The sequence below is a fragment of the Varanus komodoensis genome, unplaced genomic scaffold, assembly GCF_004798865.1.
Source record: "Varanus komodoensis strain SLA01 unplaced genomic scaffold, ASM479886v1 scaffold75, whole genome shotgun sequence".
In the NCBI taxonomy this organism is placed as follows: domain Eukaryota; kingdom Metazoa; phylum Chordata; class Lepidosauria; order Squamata; family Varanidae; genus Varanus; species Varanus komodoensis.
The window spans coordinates 1417630-1433169 of NW_025336416.1; the positions used below are offsets into that span (position 1 = coordinate 1417630).

The 15540-nt window shown below is 43.8% G+C and overlaps 1 protein-coding gene across 1 annotated transcript in view; it reads left to right on the plus strand.

Moving 5' to 3' along the window:
- Nucleotides 1-15540, plus strand: part of COL22A1 (collagen type XXII alpha 1 chain) — a 148023-nt gene that overhangs the window by 113756 nt on the left and 18727 nt on the right. Inside the window, exons 36-46 of the mRNA XM_044452856.1 lie at nucleotides 670-723; nucleotides 1120-1224; nucleotides 2556-2600; nucleotides 3856-3933; nucleotides 4930-4965; nucleotides 6481-6534; nucleotides 9521-9565; nucleotides 9977-10024; nucleotides 11855-11968; nucleotides 12395-12448; nucleotides 14423-14476. Of these exons, the coding sequence (XP_044308791.1) occupies nucleotides 670-723; nucleotides 1120-1224; nucleotides 2556-2600; nucleotides 3856-3933; nucleotides 4930-4965; nucleotides 6481-6534; nucleotides 9521-9565; nucleotides 9977-10024; nucleotides 11855-11968; nucleotides 12395-12448; nucleotides 14423-14476 (687 nt within the window). The remainder of the gene's footprint in view (nucleotides 1-669; nucleotides 724-1119; nucleotides 1225-2555; nucleotides 2601-3855; nucleotides 3934-4929; nucleotides 4966-6480; nucleotides 6535-9520; nucleotides 9566-9976; nucleotides 10025-11854; nucleotides 11969-12394; nucleotides 12449-14422; nucleotides 14477-15540) is intronic.

Genomic DNA, 15540 nt, shown 5'->3' on the forward strand with positions numbered 1-15540 from the left:
TGCCAACCTTGCAGTTCGAAAGCATGCAAATGCAAGTCGATAAAAAGGTACCACTTCGGTGGGTAGGTAACAGCGTTCCGTGCACTTCGGTGTTTAGTCATGCCGGCCACATGACCATGGAGACTGTCTGCGGACAAACGCTGGCTCCCTCGACTGGGAAACGGAGATGAGCACCGCCCCCGAGAGTCAGGCATGACTGGACTTCACGTCCAAGAGGAAACCTTTACCTTTACCTTCTTACCGTTACACCCTTGGGGCGTCAACCACACTTTCTACCCCCATCTGACTCAAAATCAGTTGCCTTGTCTAGCTGGGACATGCCCTCAGTGGTGTTGGACCCAATCCCTACAAGAAATGAGGGATGCTCAGGAAACCCTCAAATAAATTTTCATTGCTTTTCTAAATTCTTCTGGCTTTCTTCAGAGTTCCTCAGATTTTTGTTTTATACTCTTGCACAAGCTGAAACCTCCAAATTTTCACTTTTGGCATAGCTTTGTTGAGATGCAAAAATACACATTTCCAATAAAATGAGAGATTCCTTCTCTCAGGAGAGTTTTCACATTGGTTTGAACTGTTCAGCTTTTCATGCATTTTGATGAATCCCATGTGATGTCTCACTACGCTTTTCAATAGAACAGCTTAAATCGGTGCTTTTTTAATTCATTGCAGGGTATACCTGGAGATCCTGGCCGAGTAGGAAGTGATGGACAAAAAGGAGACAAGGTACAAATGTTATTTGCCTGGAGTTGTTTGTGGGCACCGTGCTACTTGGCAACACTATGCTGGGGAGTCCTGCAATAGTTTTCTGGCAGTCTATAATGTACAGAAAATGTTTCCAAGCTTTCTCTCTCTCTCTCTCTCTTTCTCTGTATTGCACACATTGTCAATGGTGCGCATCTTAATGGTACTGTAGAGACAATTAAGCAAAAGAAAGATACAGGTTGACACCAGGATACATCATTTTCTGAATAACGCTAGACTAGGCGAGCAAATTGTTTGTTGTACTTCAGACTTCCTGCTCATTTTGATAGCTGCTGCCTACTCATTTTGGTATGTATACCATGGAATGAGTTTGTCTTTTCTTGTAAGCAATGCCTAATGTTGGCATGTCTGCTGCAGGGCGATCCTGGGAAGGAAGGGAAAATGGGACCACCTGGACCTCCAGGTGATCCTGGAGTTGTCGGAGAACCTGGGTTACCTGGCAAGGGTCGAGATGGAGAAAGAGTAAGTGCAAATCCTAAACTTTATGGCCATCCATGTAGTTCTCAGGTCAAGGTTCAGAAAACTTGCCACATCCCATTTCATGTTTATTCTGTAGATTGGCACTCTGTTATCTTATTGTATTCTGCAATTTCCTTTTGAGATAAACTAACTTAAAAAAAAGAAAGAAGAGAGCAAGAAAGTTGTATCTACAATTTGGTATAGGTTATCTTCCCCACCTTTAAAAATTATTACGATTCAGAAGTATATTGCATTACTATAAAAAGGTTGGCTTTTGCATCATGTTCTAAACTATGGCACTTGATGCGCATCGTACTTGTGCACTGTGTACTTGGGTACATTGCTAACCTGTGAGGAAAACCGGCATGAGCTGGAAGAACACCAATCTGGAAAAAATGTTTTTTTAATGGAACAATAGTTAAGTCATTGGTTACACTCTGCAAACAAAATCCACAGATGGACATGGAGGACCATGGAAGACCCCCTCTTCTGGGAGGAAAGCTGATTATTTCTGTGCTGTCTGTGGAAATGGTTGTGTGTGTGTGTTGGTGTGTTCTAATCTTTCACCAAGCAGTTTTCACTGGATAATCCACAAGTTGGAATGAACTGCAAAGGGACTTACAAACTTTCTTTCAGCATGATTCCCTCTGTTTCTGATGCCCAGCCTGTGAAAGTGTCTGCTGATATAGCTAGAGTAGCACAACCCATGCATGAGGAAAAGCTTGAAAGAACTGCAGAAGTTCAAGGGACCTTTAGGGGAGAAAACATAAATGGAAGGACCCCAAAAATAGCCCAGTGAGGACAGAGGGTGCCTAATTTGGTCTAAATTCAAGAGTGGGCAGGAATGGAATGAATACAGCTCCACATACAATCTTTTGTTCAGATCCCACTTGCTTCCTCCATTTCCAAGTGCACCTTGATTATAATCAATCATTATTACATGATGAAACAGGTTTTCCCATACAGAGTGAGTGAACATTTTCCTGCCAACACTGCAACCACTTGACAGACTTTGGCAAAATCATTTTAGAAATGCAAATAAGCAATATCAGTTGATAGTGTTTATTGATGTGTGTGCTACCATATTATTGATATCTTTTATAAATAGATCTTCATTTCCACCCTCTGCTTTTAAGTCCATGAATACAGGAATAATATCATAATTGGCCATATCTGTGGGCATAGCTGGGGTTGGGTCCCCTTAACAACAACAAAATGTTGCCTGGAAGTATCATTTTCTTTTTAAAAAGTTGAATAAGGGATAGCTTGGGAATCTTGTCTGGCAACTGAGTAGGCAATGTAACACGTTCTTTTGCGGTTGTCTTCATCTGTAGGGTGAAAGAGGGCTGCCAGGTTTACCTGGACCGTACGGACCCAAGGTAAGCATTCATGTTACCATTTTATTGTGATTGGCCATCACAAATTGCAAGAAGACTCCACCCCATCCTCCATTTTTTTCCAAGAATGAGATACGAGTTTTGTTTTCCAGATTCAAGAATTAATTTACAGCATAATACAAAGTCACCGCCCCCTAGAGTCAGGCATGACTGGGAAACCTTTACCTTTTACCTTTATAAAGTCACACTACCCCTCTTAAATCATTGGCAAGGTTGAATGGCTTCAGGGAGTCTCAAATTTGGCAGAATTTCATTATACAGATGTCACTTTAAAAATATTAGAATATTTTGCTTTTGGAATGCATCAGTTACATATAATTTTAAATAGAAGCAGTTTACATCTTATATCTTGCTGATACATTTCCATTGGTACATTAAGTGGCAAATATCACACTTAGCACAAATAGCTGTGAAGTGGGGATATTGTGTTTTTTCTGATAGACTAATTGGGTGCCTTAGGCACCAGTGTGGCATAGTGGTTATAGCCCTGGACTAGGACTGGTTAGGTTCAAATTGCTGTTGGCCAGGCAGCATTCTCAGGGATACTGGGTCAGTCAACAGTTCTCAGTCTAATTTAACTTACATGGTTCCTGTGTGAAAATGGGGTTGGGGAACTATTTTAGAGGAAAGGTGAGATATAGATGGAATGCATGCAACTTCCTACATGTGGCTGGATCACACCCTGGGTTGTTTTTCAAGGTAATGGTATCAATAAAATCTTAGATGCTTTATTTGTGTAACTTGCAGCTACACAAGGGAAGAGGCTGATCCACAGATATCCTAGTGAGCGCCCATGTGGACTTCCTATTAGGGATGTACCAGAACAAGGAAATCTGGCTCATTTGTATTTAATGGATTGCCACAGAGCTGAACAGAACACAAACTGCTGGGTGTGTCTTGCTTCTGCAGGATTTTCAATTTAGTGAGACTACCCCAAGGAAAGATCAGACAGACCCGGGGTGCATCTGAATGTCGGTCCATGGCTCACCACCTCGATCCAGCCTGGGAAAACGACATTCCCTCCTCTCCTTCCTCCCTCTCCTTCCCTTCTCCTTGTGTGTCTTGCCTTTTAGTGCTGAAGGATGAAAGCAGGGCTTGTCTGTCCTCCGCCCCTTTTTTAATTGGAAGGATTTAGTCTACATGGAATGAATCTGTTTTTTAAATAAATGTGTTAGGTCTTGAATGGACACACCTGTACCAATGCCTTCACTCTTTATTCTCTCTCTCTCTCTCTCAGGGAGATCGGGGAGCTCCTGGAGTACCAGGCCAGCCAGGAGACAGAGGGGAACCAGGTCTGGGACTGGCTGGGCCACCAGTAAGTACCGGAAATGTAGCCTTCTAGGCTGTGCTAGGCCTACCCATCTTGCGGAACCAAGGGACACTATATCTAGCTTGCTTCCCTTCCCACAGCGTCCTCTGCCCATTCTAATCACCCTCAAGATCAGGCAAGAGAGATAGGATCGCTCTGTTGGTGGGGACATAGGAATCTCTCATCTACTGGCCCTGTTTGCATGATCATAAGTTGGTCCGTGCATTGCAAGAGTTTGTGATTCACCCCATGCATGCTGGTTACATTCCAATTTGAGTCATATAATCACCACTGCTGCAGCCGGCTGTGATGGCCGAACATGGATTCTGGGTAATTTGCTAACCACTCACCTTCACTAGCTTCAAACATCCCAGCATGGTGTCTGTGCGTTGAGTTACATAAATCTAGCTGGCCTGTGAATGACAAGCCACCATGGCTTGCTATCCACCCTGCAATGGTGAAACTGGATATCCGGGTCAGGACATTGGTCCATCTGACTCAGTCTTGCTGACACTGGTCGGCAGCCATTCCCAGGGTTTCAAGCAGAGTTTTCTCTAGTCTTTGCTGGAGGTTTGAACATGTGCTCTGTCACTGAGTTATGCCACCTTCCACCGAAAAAAAGGGGTTTGGGCTAAATTTCATCTTGTAATCTTGCTTTTCTTATTCATTGCTTTTTCTGGCAACTTCAGCACATCTGTACTCTCAGGTTCTCCCCAGTCAACACAAACTCACAATTAACATGAAGGTGAAAAGCACAGAGCAAAGCGGTAGATAAAGCTAACAAGCAGCAGCAAAAACACCCGAGACCTGTTAAAATTAATGCTGTGAGTAATTTTCAGCATAACTGAAGTTGGCAGCACCTCTAGTATTTTTGGAACAAGTAATATCCATGAGAAAATGCACAAGTTCAGGTTTCATTGGTGCTGTGAAGTACATGTCATGATATGGACCTACCTGATTCAGAGTGTTCATTTTGTGTGTTTTGCATTTGCGGTTTTTCAGGGACCTATGGGACCTCCTGGAGACAAAGGGCCATCGGTACAGTATGCCTTTCTAAGTGTGTACAGCTTGTGGTGGGGAACAGGAAAAGAGAGAAGACATGTCAGCGTATGCGTTGCGTTTTCTATTGTGGGGCTGGTGGCAGGAAATGAATGGTGTGCATCTTTCTAAACAAATGGGAAGGCAACCCAGAACTGTTGGCTTGGTCACTCATTTCCAGATTGACTACTTTGATGTGCTTCTCAGAGTCCACCTACTTTTATGGTAGTGACTGATGTGAGAGCCCATATGGAAGTCATGGGTTTTGGGGGAAATACAGTAAATATTAAGTACATAAGAAGAGTCATGCTGGATCAGACCAGTCTGTTCCACCTTTCCATAGTCCAGTGCCCTACCAGCTTCCCATGGGAAACCAGCAAGCAGGACATGAGTGCAACAGCTCCCCCCAACCCATGTTCCCCAGCAACTAGTGTGCATGGGCATGCTGCTTCTGATACCAAAGTTGGGCATAGAGCCAGCAGGACTAGTAGCTTTGAATGGCCTTAACTTTCATAAATGTTTTGAACCCTTTTTAAGCCATCCAAATAGTTGATCACCAGAACATCTTGTGCAAAGGAATTCCATTGTTGAACAATGCACTGTGTGAGGAAGCACATCTCTTCATCTGTTTTAAATCTTTCACCAATCAGCTTTATGGGATGCTGAACACGCGGAAAGTATATAGGTTTGCAGTCTTTTGTTGTTGTTTAGTCATAAAGTCGTGCCTGACTCATCATCACACCATGGACAGCATTTCTCCAGGCTCTCCTGTCCTCCACCATCTCTTGGAGTCCATCCAAGCTCACGCCCACAGTCGCAGTGACTCAATCCAGCCACCTCATCCTCTGCTGTCCCCTTCTTGTGCCATCAGTCATTCTCAGCATCAGAGTCTTCTCCAATGAGTTGTTCCTTCTCATTAGGTGGCCAAATTATTTGAGTTGCAGTCTTTGGCCTACATTAATCCCACAACTGCCTCAGAATCACCCTGCAGAACCTAACTAATGATGACTTTATTTGCTATGAGTAAGCTACATGAGCAATAAGAATTTCATGGTGGAGTAAGGCTGCCCAATGTTTCTTAAACAAGAAACCCTTTCAACTCTTATCTGGAGCAGAGAATTTAGAGGAAAAGTATTTCAAGCGACTTCAAAGGATTACTCCCTGGAGTAACAGTTGTGCAGTATCACTTTTTTCTTCATAATGATTTTAGCTCCTAAGGTCCCTCTTGGTAGCCAGTGGCTGCAGAGCATAACATTGGTCCCTCCAAAAATTAAAATCCCCCAAGTCTGCACTATTCTGGGAATTAGGGGTTGTGAGAATCTTGCTACCATTAAAATAGTACCATTTTCTCAGAGAATGACCATGGAGAATGGTAATCTAGGACATTCAGCAGGGTGCTGATAGACATGAATGGAGGCCAGAAAAAAGGACTGAGGATTTTCCCTAAAATGGATATAGGGAATGGACTTTGGGGAAATAATATATCCAAATTATTTGTTTCACTTCTTTCACCAGGGACCCCGTGGTGTGCCAGGCTTCCAAGGACAACCTGGACCAGCTGGTCAGGATGTAAGTAAATAAGTGGGCATCTGGTAAGCTTATGCAATGCATTGTGGATGCACAGTGCAATGCATTGTGGGCCAGGAATATTCCTAGGGTAGCATTCCTCCATTTCTGCCATCATATATATATATATATATATATATATATATATATATATATATATATATTAGTCAAGAAAGCATTGACTGCATTTCCCTCTTTTTGCTTCTTTATATGAAATTGTCCTTTGCCACAACCCTGTCATAATGGAAACATCAGGGTCAGGGCAGTCTCTCTCTTTCATATCTCCACACATACCTGCATTCCATCCATATTGAACTTAAAAATCTGTATGAGAATTCACTTTTAAACAGTATTTCAAGAGAGTTTCTTTTCAAATTACAGATCTGTGTACTTTTTTGAGCCAAGAATGTTGACATTACATTTGGAATGGGTGAAGGTCTTGGGTTGCTTAAGTCGCAAACCACGGACTTTAATCTGTCAAGTGCAGACCACATCAGATGATCCTGGAATTTGTAAAGTTCTTCTGGTGATGTGCCCATTGCAGTTTAATATTTTTGAAGAAGAATAAGCGGAGAAGGAGGAGGAGAAAGAGGAAATAAAACAAAAGCAGAGGCTGGAGAAAAATGGAAAAGGAAAGGGATCATTTGAAAAGAAAGGAAGATAACAACAAAAAAATAAGAGAGAGTATTGAGTTGATAGGAAAGAAGGATGGGCGACTGATGGAAAGGACCATGTCCTTTTCCTTGGTCAGCATAGAACCCTGAAGAATTCTGCTGGATGTTTCTGAATTTATCTCCTCCTGCCCACCACCTCCACATAAACACTCTTTTATTGAAATACTTCATTCATAAGCTATGAACTATGCAAGGTTTTCCATCTCTCAGTCCACATAAGGGCACCTCTGCAGCGTGATACATTTACCAATTAACCTGGCCCTACATGGGTTGCTGTTCTGTTCTATACCATCAATTCTATCATTTGGACAGAGGAACAAGGGCTTCCTTTTGTTGAACACATCTTAAAAGTAACCAACGAACACATTTAAAAAGATCGTATTCCTCAAATGTTGCACCGAGGGCTCTGATAGGCAAATTTGTGTATACTTGTAATTATCCCCAAGCTGCTCCTTCCTGTGCTTTCCCCAGGGAACAATCTCAAGAGAAATGTTCATGCTCACCTCTTTTCCCATTCCCCTCAATCCCCATGGTCAGAGCATTCTGGAAGCTGATGGTTCTCCCCTGGTGAGGCTTAATGGTCTCTGTTTTGTGCTGAGGAGGGAGGCGTGAACTGGAAGATTTCACGTACATAGAAAGGGAAGTACTGAATAAATTCCCTCTTGCTTTTCTCTCCTAGTCCTCCTCTTCCTAATAGTGGATACATGGCGGAGGTGGTACTGCCAAAATTGGACTTTGTGCATTTAACACATGGATGCATAAAGCAAGGAACTCAAAGAAAGAGTCCCTTCACCTTTTAGGTGCAGGTCCTCCATGAGTTGGAGGATGTTAGTGGTGTGCCAAGCCTCTAGTACCATTGCCCTACCTGTGTTGCCATTCTCCATGAAGCTCTGTGGATCTCCCAGTATTGAGTGAAGAACTTGGACAGCCCTTCCTCCTGGCCAAACCTCTGGTTTCACAGGCATGCAAGAAGACCGTGTAGTGCATGAAAGTACTAGAAAGCAACCACCATGCTAGCTAAGTGACTCAAGGTGGCCATGGGTCCTCTTTTAAGGAGGACAGACCTCAGTTTGAAGTGATCCAGAGGAGAGTCTTCTGTTTGAAATTATCCTCTGAAGGACCGTCCTGTCCAATTCCAGCTTAAAAAGAAAGAACTGGAAGAGCTAGCGAAGGACACAGATGGAAGAATGAACAGGCAGGTGCATCTGTCACCTGGTCACAGTTTGTCTTTAGGGCAAGATGTGCTGCATTTTAAGTAATACCTGCTTTGCTTTACCATGTTATGGGAAGGGCTTTGCAAGTTCACTCATGCATTAAAATGCTTGGAAATGACAGTTGTTAAGGACCATTTGCTTAAAAGGCACATTTTAATAAGGTTGTGAGCAGTATCCTATGCTGTGCTTAATTCCCTTTTCACCACTACATTGAAGTTAGATGGCTGTCTGTGGGACTGTGAGAAGAACCTGGCTATGGGGACAAAATCCAGCAGACTGGCCTGGCCTGCCCTGCCACCCCAAATTCTGGTACATCAGCACCACACTGGTGTAGAACTGCTCTGAGAAAAAGTCAAGCCAACACACCATCTTCAGTCCTTTTGACGTCTCTACATTCTTAAAGACTTTTAATTGAGACAAGGAAATGTGTGCAGATTACACAAATTGCAGCTGAAATTTATGCAAATTTCCGTCTTTATATGTGTGCATATAGGCATCATGCCCCACTTAAAACAAAAACAAAGCAAACTCCGTGTGTTTCCCCTTCTCAGCTTAGGAAGGAGGCAAAAGCAAGCAGCCCTTTCGCAACACCACCCATCCCTAGCCATTGCTGGTGGAGTGGTGGTCTTCCATCCCAGGTTAGCCTGTTCCCAGGCATGGACACATGGAACTACAACTGATGCTACCAATCCATATGGTGGGCAGCCAACTAGCAACCAGCACCCTCAACACAGAATGGCAGACGTCTATGCTAGGACATCCTAGATCAAAATAGTTCCGGATCAAAAAAGGGGGCATCACACTTTGGAAATTAACTGGACAGCAGCACAGCTCTTTCAGGTTTGGGGTGTGATGCTTCCTTTTCCTCTTGCTCTTTAGCAACTACCTACATTCTGCATGGAGAAACTATCCCTCTTATCCTATCCAGGCCTACTGTACTCTAATGTACTCTGCTCAGCTAAATCGGTCTTATTTGAGGACAAATTCATGCTGTGATGTCACTATTAAAGAGCAAGCTCTTGGATCCATTTATCTCTAAATGGGAGGCCCAACAAAAATGCAGTGACATCACGTTGCTTTCTTTTTCTTTCTCACCTGTAGGGTTTACCAGGAAATCCAGGTGAAAGAGGGCCTCCAGGAAAGCCGGTATGTCATCATATTGACTCTCTTTCTCCTTCTGTTTTGAATTTTGGTGCCTTTTTCAAGTCTAGAAGATGCAGCGCTTCTGCTCCCTGTATCCTTCTTTCCCACATCTTGAGAAACAAACAGACCAAATTAAAATATCAAAGGCACTAAACAAATACAGTGTTGTAGATGTCTTTCAAGTCCATCCCTGTGTTAAATCAGTGAAATCAGAGTTATGTCCTCCCAGCATGGAGCATTTCAGTGATGCTGTGCCTCAAAAGATGTGTTTAATCCAATGAACTCTGGCCAGTGCACGGCTAATCTCTTTCATGGCTCTTTCAAGTTTTTGCCTTTGATTTCAGATTCTCAGATACAGCACTTCAAAAATAGCATTGAAAAACACAGATCTCTTTTCCCCCCCTCTCTCCTCAGGGTGCCTCTCCTCTCCTTTCACCTGGAGATATCAGTCTTTTAGTTAAGGTAAGATTTTGGTCTACTGTGAGGACCTAACATCTGAGAAAACTGCCTGGATCATGTAGCCATATCGCTATTTGCAGAATATACATGGTTGTTAACTAGAGCTGTCTTGAAAAGAAAGTGGATAGGTGAAGAAAGAAATGTGAAATAGTTGTGTTTCCTCTCCCCTGGCTTTCAGGATTAGCTGAAAGGAGATGATCCATGTGTCTCCCTTCAAGAAGGACCTAGAATCATAGGTAGAGGATATGCAAGTCACTTAAACTTTCTTTATCCATCTTCCATCAAGCAATTGATGTGGCTTAAGGTGAGATTTCCCCATGCCAGGCTCCCCATGACGAAAGAAACATGCAGCAGCCTGGAAAGGGGATAGCAACATATGAACATGGGGTGAAGTTCATCTTCTCTAGCCACCTTCTTTCACAGAAGGCTTTGAGGAAAAAGAACTCTGGTGGAGCAGAACAAATCCTTATTTAGTTCAACTCCATATTTCCATTGAAGCCAATAAGATTCCTTTGGGAGGTTCACCAGAAGAACCTCAAGAGAATGTGCACTTCTGCTGACTCAGTTGAGATAACATATGGCTGTCATCAGCATAGCTTCTGGCAGGGAATTTCACAGTGTCATTCTGTGAATGGTTTAGCTGTGTGAACACCATAGGCAAAGATCTGAGACACATGTTCTTTGTCTGCAACACCTCATATTGAGAGGTATACATTCTCCAAGCAGGGATACTCCATTCTGGGAGGGAGGCTGAATCATCCTTAACAATGACATTTGCTAAAGTTGTTTGCAAGGCCACAAGAAATAAACTGGAATCACACCAAGATAGTTGTGCAGTGAAGATCTGCCCATGAAAAGAGACACCACTTATGGCATGTCCATGGTGCAATCCAGCCTCCAACTAGAAAAAGCTGTTTGCCTTATCATAAACTGAATTTATTTTCTGATACAAAAGGACGCATGTGGTTAGATAGTTCCCAGGTCCAGGGACTTGATAGTTGACTGTCCCAGGTGGAGTGTCTGAGGTGTGCCTTGGGAGCACTCCTTGGCTCAGAGCTGTCATTGGAAATCTAGGAGGCTTCAGTGTGAGGACTTATGACCAGCTCTGTCTGGCTTGTCATTTCTTTATGGAGCAAACCTGAGTACAGGGTCCCATGCTCTGATAGCCTCCTAAGCAGTCAACTCTGATACTCTCTATGTAAGGCTTTCCTTGTAGATGGTGTAGACACTGCCAATGGAGCAGAACTCAGCTGTTCATTCTGGACAGGGATAGTGAGATGTGAGCACACCTTGGTGAGGAAATCTCCACACTGGCTGCCGCCAAGTTTCCAGAACAAGTCCAAGGTGATACTGCTGCTGCATAAAGCCCCACGCAGCTGCCTGAAGTAGCACCATTCAATCCAGGGTTTAGGATCTGCTGGGAAAACATTGCTTGAGTTGCTCTAGAGCAAAGTGGTCTGCTGGGTGACCAGGACCTTTTCGGTGGTGGCACCCCAGCTCTGGAATTCGCTTATAATAGACAGACACAATGTTTTCCATCGTATTGTCATTTAAGCAACTATTAACAATGCATTGATTGTGCAGGTGTTTGGGGGCACAGACAAGAGGTTCACTTTGCCCAATCAGCTGGTTATGTTGATGGTGCTATTTCCCTCTGTTGTATATTGGTGATTGCAGATTAAAACAATGTTTTAATATTGTTAATGTGAGGCACTGTCATTTCTATGACTGGTTCTTGTTTGGGATTCTTTGGGAATTCTTTGCAAGGAAGGGTAGGATGTGAATCATGGAACAAAAATGTGCATCAGGGAAGCATTTATTCTCCTCTTTTAGGATGTTTGCAGTGACTGCCCCCCTGGACCACCTGGACTTCCTGGAATGCCAGGATTCAAGGGTGACAAAGGCCTCCCAGGTCCACTTGGCAGAGAAGGCCCAGTTGGAAAAATGGTAAAAAAGAGCACAGCTACACTCTCTTTATTGCGATTATGAATATCAATGGATACATTCTAGATATAATTACAGTTCTCTGCACGGAACACAAGAGACAGGCAAACCCTGCTAGATCCATTATTATTTTTTCTCTTTCTGAGATACTTGGGAGACCGGGGTTCATTTATGTTTATTATCTCCTGTCCTTTTGTAGGATGTATTTTGTGGACCACCCCCACTTAAACAGACACATCTGGATCAAATGTTTCAACCATGCACCAAGCAAACATGTGCTTGTGGTCTTCAAGAGAGTAGCTCACCAGGTGGAAGGATGGCATAGATATTTAGTTCCTAATGTGCAGAGTGGGTTTTGTTTTCTTTAATGAACATGCATGTACAGAAAGCATGCCCCCCACCCCCAGCTGATGTTCCTTTGTCTTTCAGGGTGAACCTGGACACAGAGGTCCTCCTGGGCCACCAGGTGTGGAAGGTCCTAAGGTCAGTTGTACCTTTTCTTTTGGTGACTTCAGATATTAATTTTCTTTTAAAGAAATAGAATACCAGAATGAACCCTCTGCCATAATGGAGGAAGAATTGTTTTGGACAAATAAAAAGTGCAAAGCTAAGGAGAGAATAGTCCTGCCTACCAAAGTCCGCCAAACCCTAAACCTACAAAGTATTCCAATTTAACCAGCCAGATGTCCACAGAAAACCCACAAGTGTACCAACACAACCTACCACCCATGTTCCCCAGCAACAGGTGCAAGGAGGCATTCTGTCTCTGGTACAGGAGGTAGCACCTTGACACCAAGACTGGAAGTCATTGATAGTCTTTTTCTCCAGGAATATGTCTATTCCCATTTAAAGTCATCCAACTAGGTGGCCATAACCAACTTTGGTAGTAGGGAATCCCATAGTTTCATCCTTAAAACTGACATCTGTTGGGAATGAGAAGGGCAGTTGTTCTTGGCATATGTTCCCAGGTCAAGCTTCTGGGAGTCAGACAAAGAAGAGGAGGAGGCAGAGGGGGACTGGGAATTTGGGACCTCAGACTCTGACATGGGAGAAGTGGAGGACCTTATCTCAAGGTGGTTCTATGCAGGTGCCAAGACAAACTTGGAGAATAACCAAGATGTAAAACTGTTGAGAGGGGACATGGGAGAGGGGGTTGGTAGAACTCTTGACCCCATGGCACAGTGTTGGGAGAGGAAGGCTAATCACCTAGAAGGCCACTATACAGAGAAAAGGCACGCTCACTTCCAAAAGGACCCTCCCAGTTGTGGCTCAGACTTTCTCAAAAGAAGGGTTCCCGGAAGCAGCTGCTAAATTCTTTGCATGTTTAGAGATACATTCTGTGCTGATTGCATCTGTTGGGTATATTTTGGAGAATAAAGAGCTTTTGCAAAGGAATGGTCTGCTGCCTTGACTGTGCACAGGGAGGAAAGCCCCGCTCACAACAACATATTCGGCAGGCTGCCTTGCAACTCCCTCAGGTTGGCATGCCAACTGATGCTGGATAACTGGGCCTAGAGACCACTTCAGTGTTGCACAGTACCCTGGAGCAGTGCTACATGGGGAGTATTGTCCATATTTTTTTAAATGGTGACTTAACACAACTGCCATTATTCGGTATCTCCTCCAGGACACAACAGTGGACAAAGTGACGCAGCATGCAGCGTTCCACCCAGTTCCCTCTCAACCCTGGAGCTAGAGATGTCCTAAAACAGGGGAATGTTGGCTCATTTGAGTGCAAGAGATCTCCTGCCTCCCTCCTATCCAATGATGGGACAAAATGGGGGGTGGGGGGTGGGTGGAGCCTGAACTTCTGTCTTTACAATGAACTTTGGCTTGCGCAGTTTTTTAGCTGCTCATGAAATTTGCTCAAATAAGCACTTGAAAACCAGGTGGATCAAGAGTCATTTGCACAGAAGTGGTTAATCTTGTGCAAACAGGCATCAAAAACCTTGTAGCTGCAACACAAGTTGTGAGAAAGTGACCCGTCGCCATAAACTGGGTCACAGCCATGCGGTTTTGGCATGCTTATTTGTGCAGATTTCATGAGCAGTTTTGAAAAATGCGCTGACTGTGGTCTGTCCTGCAGATGGTAGTTTGCAAACTGGTTTAAAATTCACCCCACGTTGTTGGTGTCTGTGCAAAGTTAACAAACCAGAATATTGGGGATCAAGCTTTGAACATCCATCATATTCCTCCCCCAGCATCACTGAATTCTTCACACATCCCTACCTCCAACTGGCCTTGATCAGAGTCCCTGGCCTTGATGAAGGGGATAGAGAATAATGGATAAAGGGATGGAGGATAAATTCAAAAACTTCTTTGTTGACTGAACCCTGAAAAGCACTTGCTTCCTTGCTTTCCTCTCACCTTGAGAAAGCTATTATACCATATTATAATTAGCAAGAGATATTTAAAATGCCATTCTGTGTTTGAGGTCCACAATTTGTCTGTTAATAGGGTGGTAAAGGAGACCGAGGGACATCTGGAGAGGCTGGACCGAAAGGTGAACAGGTATGAGAAAATGCGCAAGCAACATGTTTCTTAAAACAATAGCATTTTCCTCCCTTGGGCATCCCGGGCTCACCCATGACCTTCTTACTGGCCATTGTGTACAAAACAGTGCTAATAAACAGAGTGTGCTTGGCAAAAGACCATCACAGTTTCCCCTGACTATGAAGAATGTTAAGAACGTAAGTACCTGCCGAAATATAGTGAAGGTGAATATAGTGAATATGTACAAAGACGGGAGAGTGATAGTGGCAGTGGTATCGGTAGGGTGGCTTCCAGCGCCAAACCTGGGACAGCTGAAGTGTCCTTGTAAGGACAGTTGAACCCTTCAAAGGAGGAACAGGTCATATAAAAGTTACTTGCCCCCTTTAGACTTGCTGGTATCGGATTCCTTCAGCCTTGTGGGCATGAGGACTAGGGGTAGGGAAAGGCAAGCTACTTGTTGCTTCCACTTGTAGCTCTTTTCTTCAATCACAATGCTGTTAAAGTTCTGCTTTACCACAATCCAGAGTGTGCCAGGTTTTCAGGTCACTGCAAACACTGATGAGAATTTCTGGGCAAATTAGAAATTGCGTGCAAAATGCAGAGATGACGTGCACTTTATGCACCAACAGCTGTAATGGAGTCATGACACCGTTCACTCTCCTTTTGGTTGGTTTGTTCTTTAAGAAAGCTTCAGGAAGGTCGTGAGCGGAAGTGGGCAATACCGTGGCAGGGCATGCTGAATGCTTTCCCAGCCACCGTTGTCCTGCCTTGAGCTGTTTTTCCCTCGGCAGGGGCCAAGATGCCTGCCTTGAATCCATGGGGTGACGTTGGAGCTATCGCCTTCTGTAGGCTCCACTGACCTGTTTGGAAATCATCCTTCCCACTGCCTTCATATTCCTTTCAGAAGCATCAAACCCCTGTTACACAAGCAGTAATTCCTACAAGTCCAGAGGCATAACTGGATATGATCCCATATGTCTGTCCATAATGCATGGGTGATCCCGGAATAAATCATTTATATGCATGGGAAATATGCTTTGACTAAGAAATGATCATCCCTGTCATCAGAGAAAACAACCTGT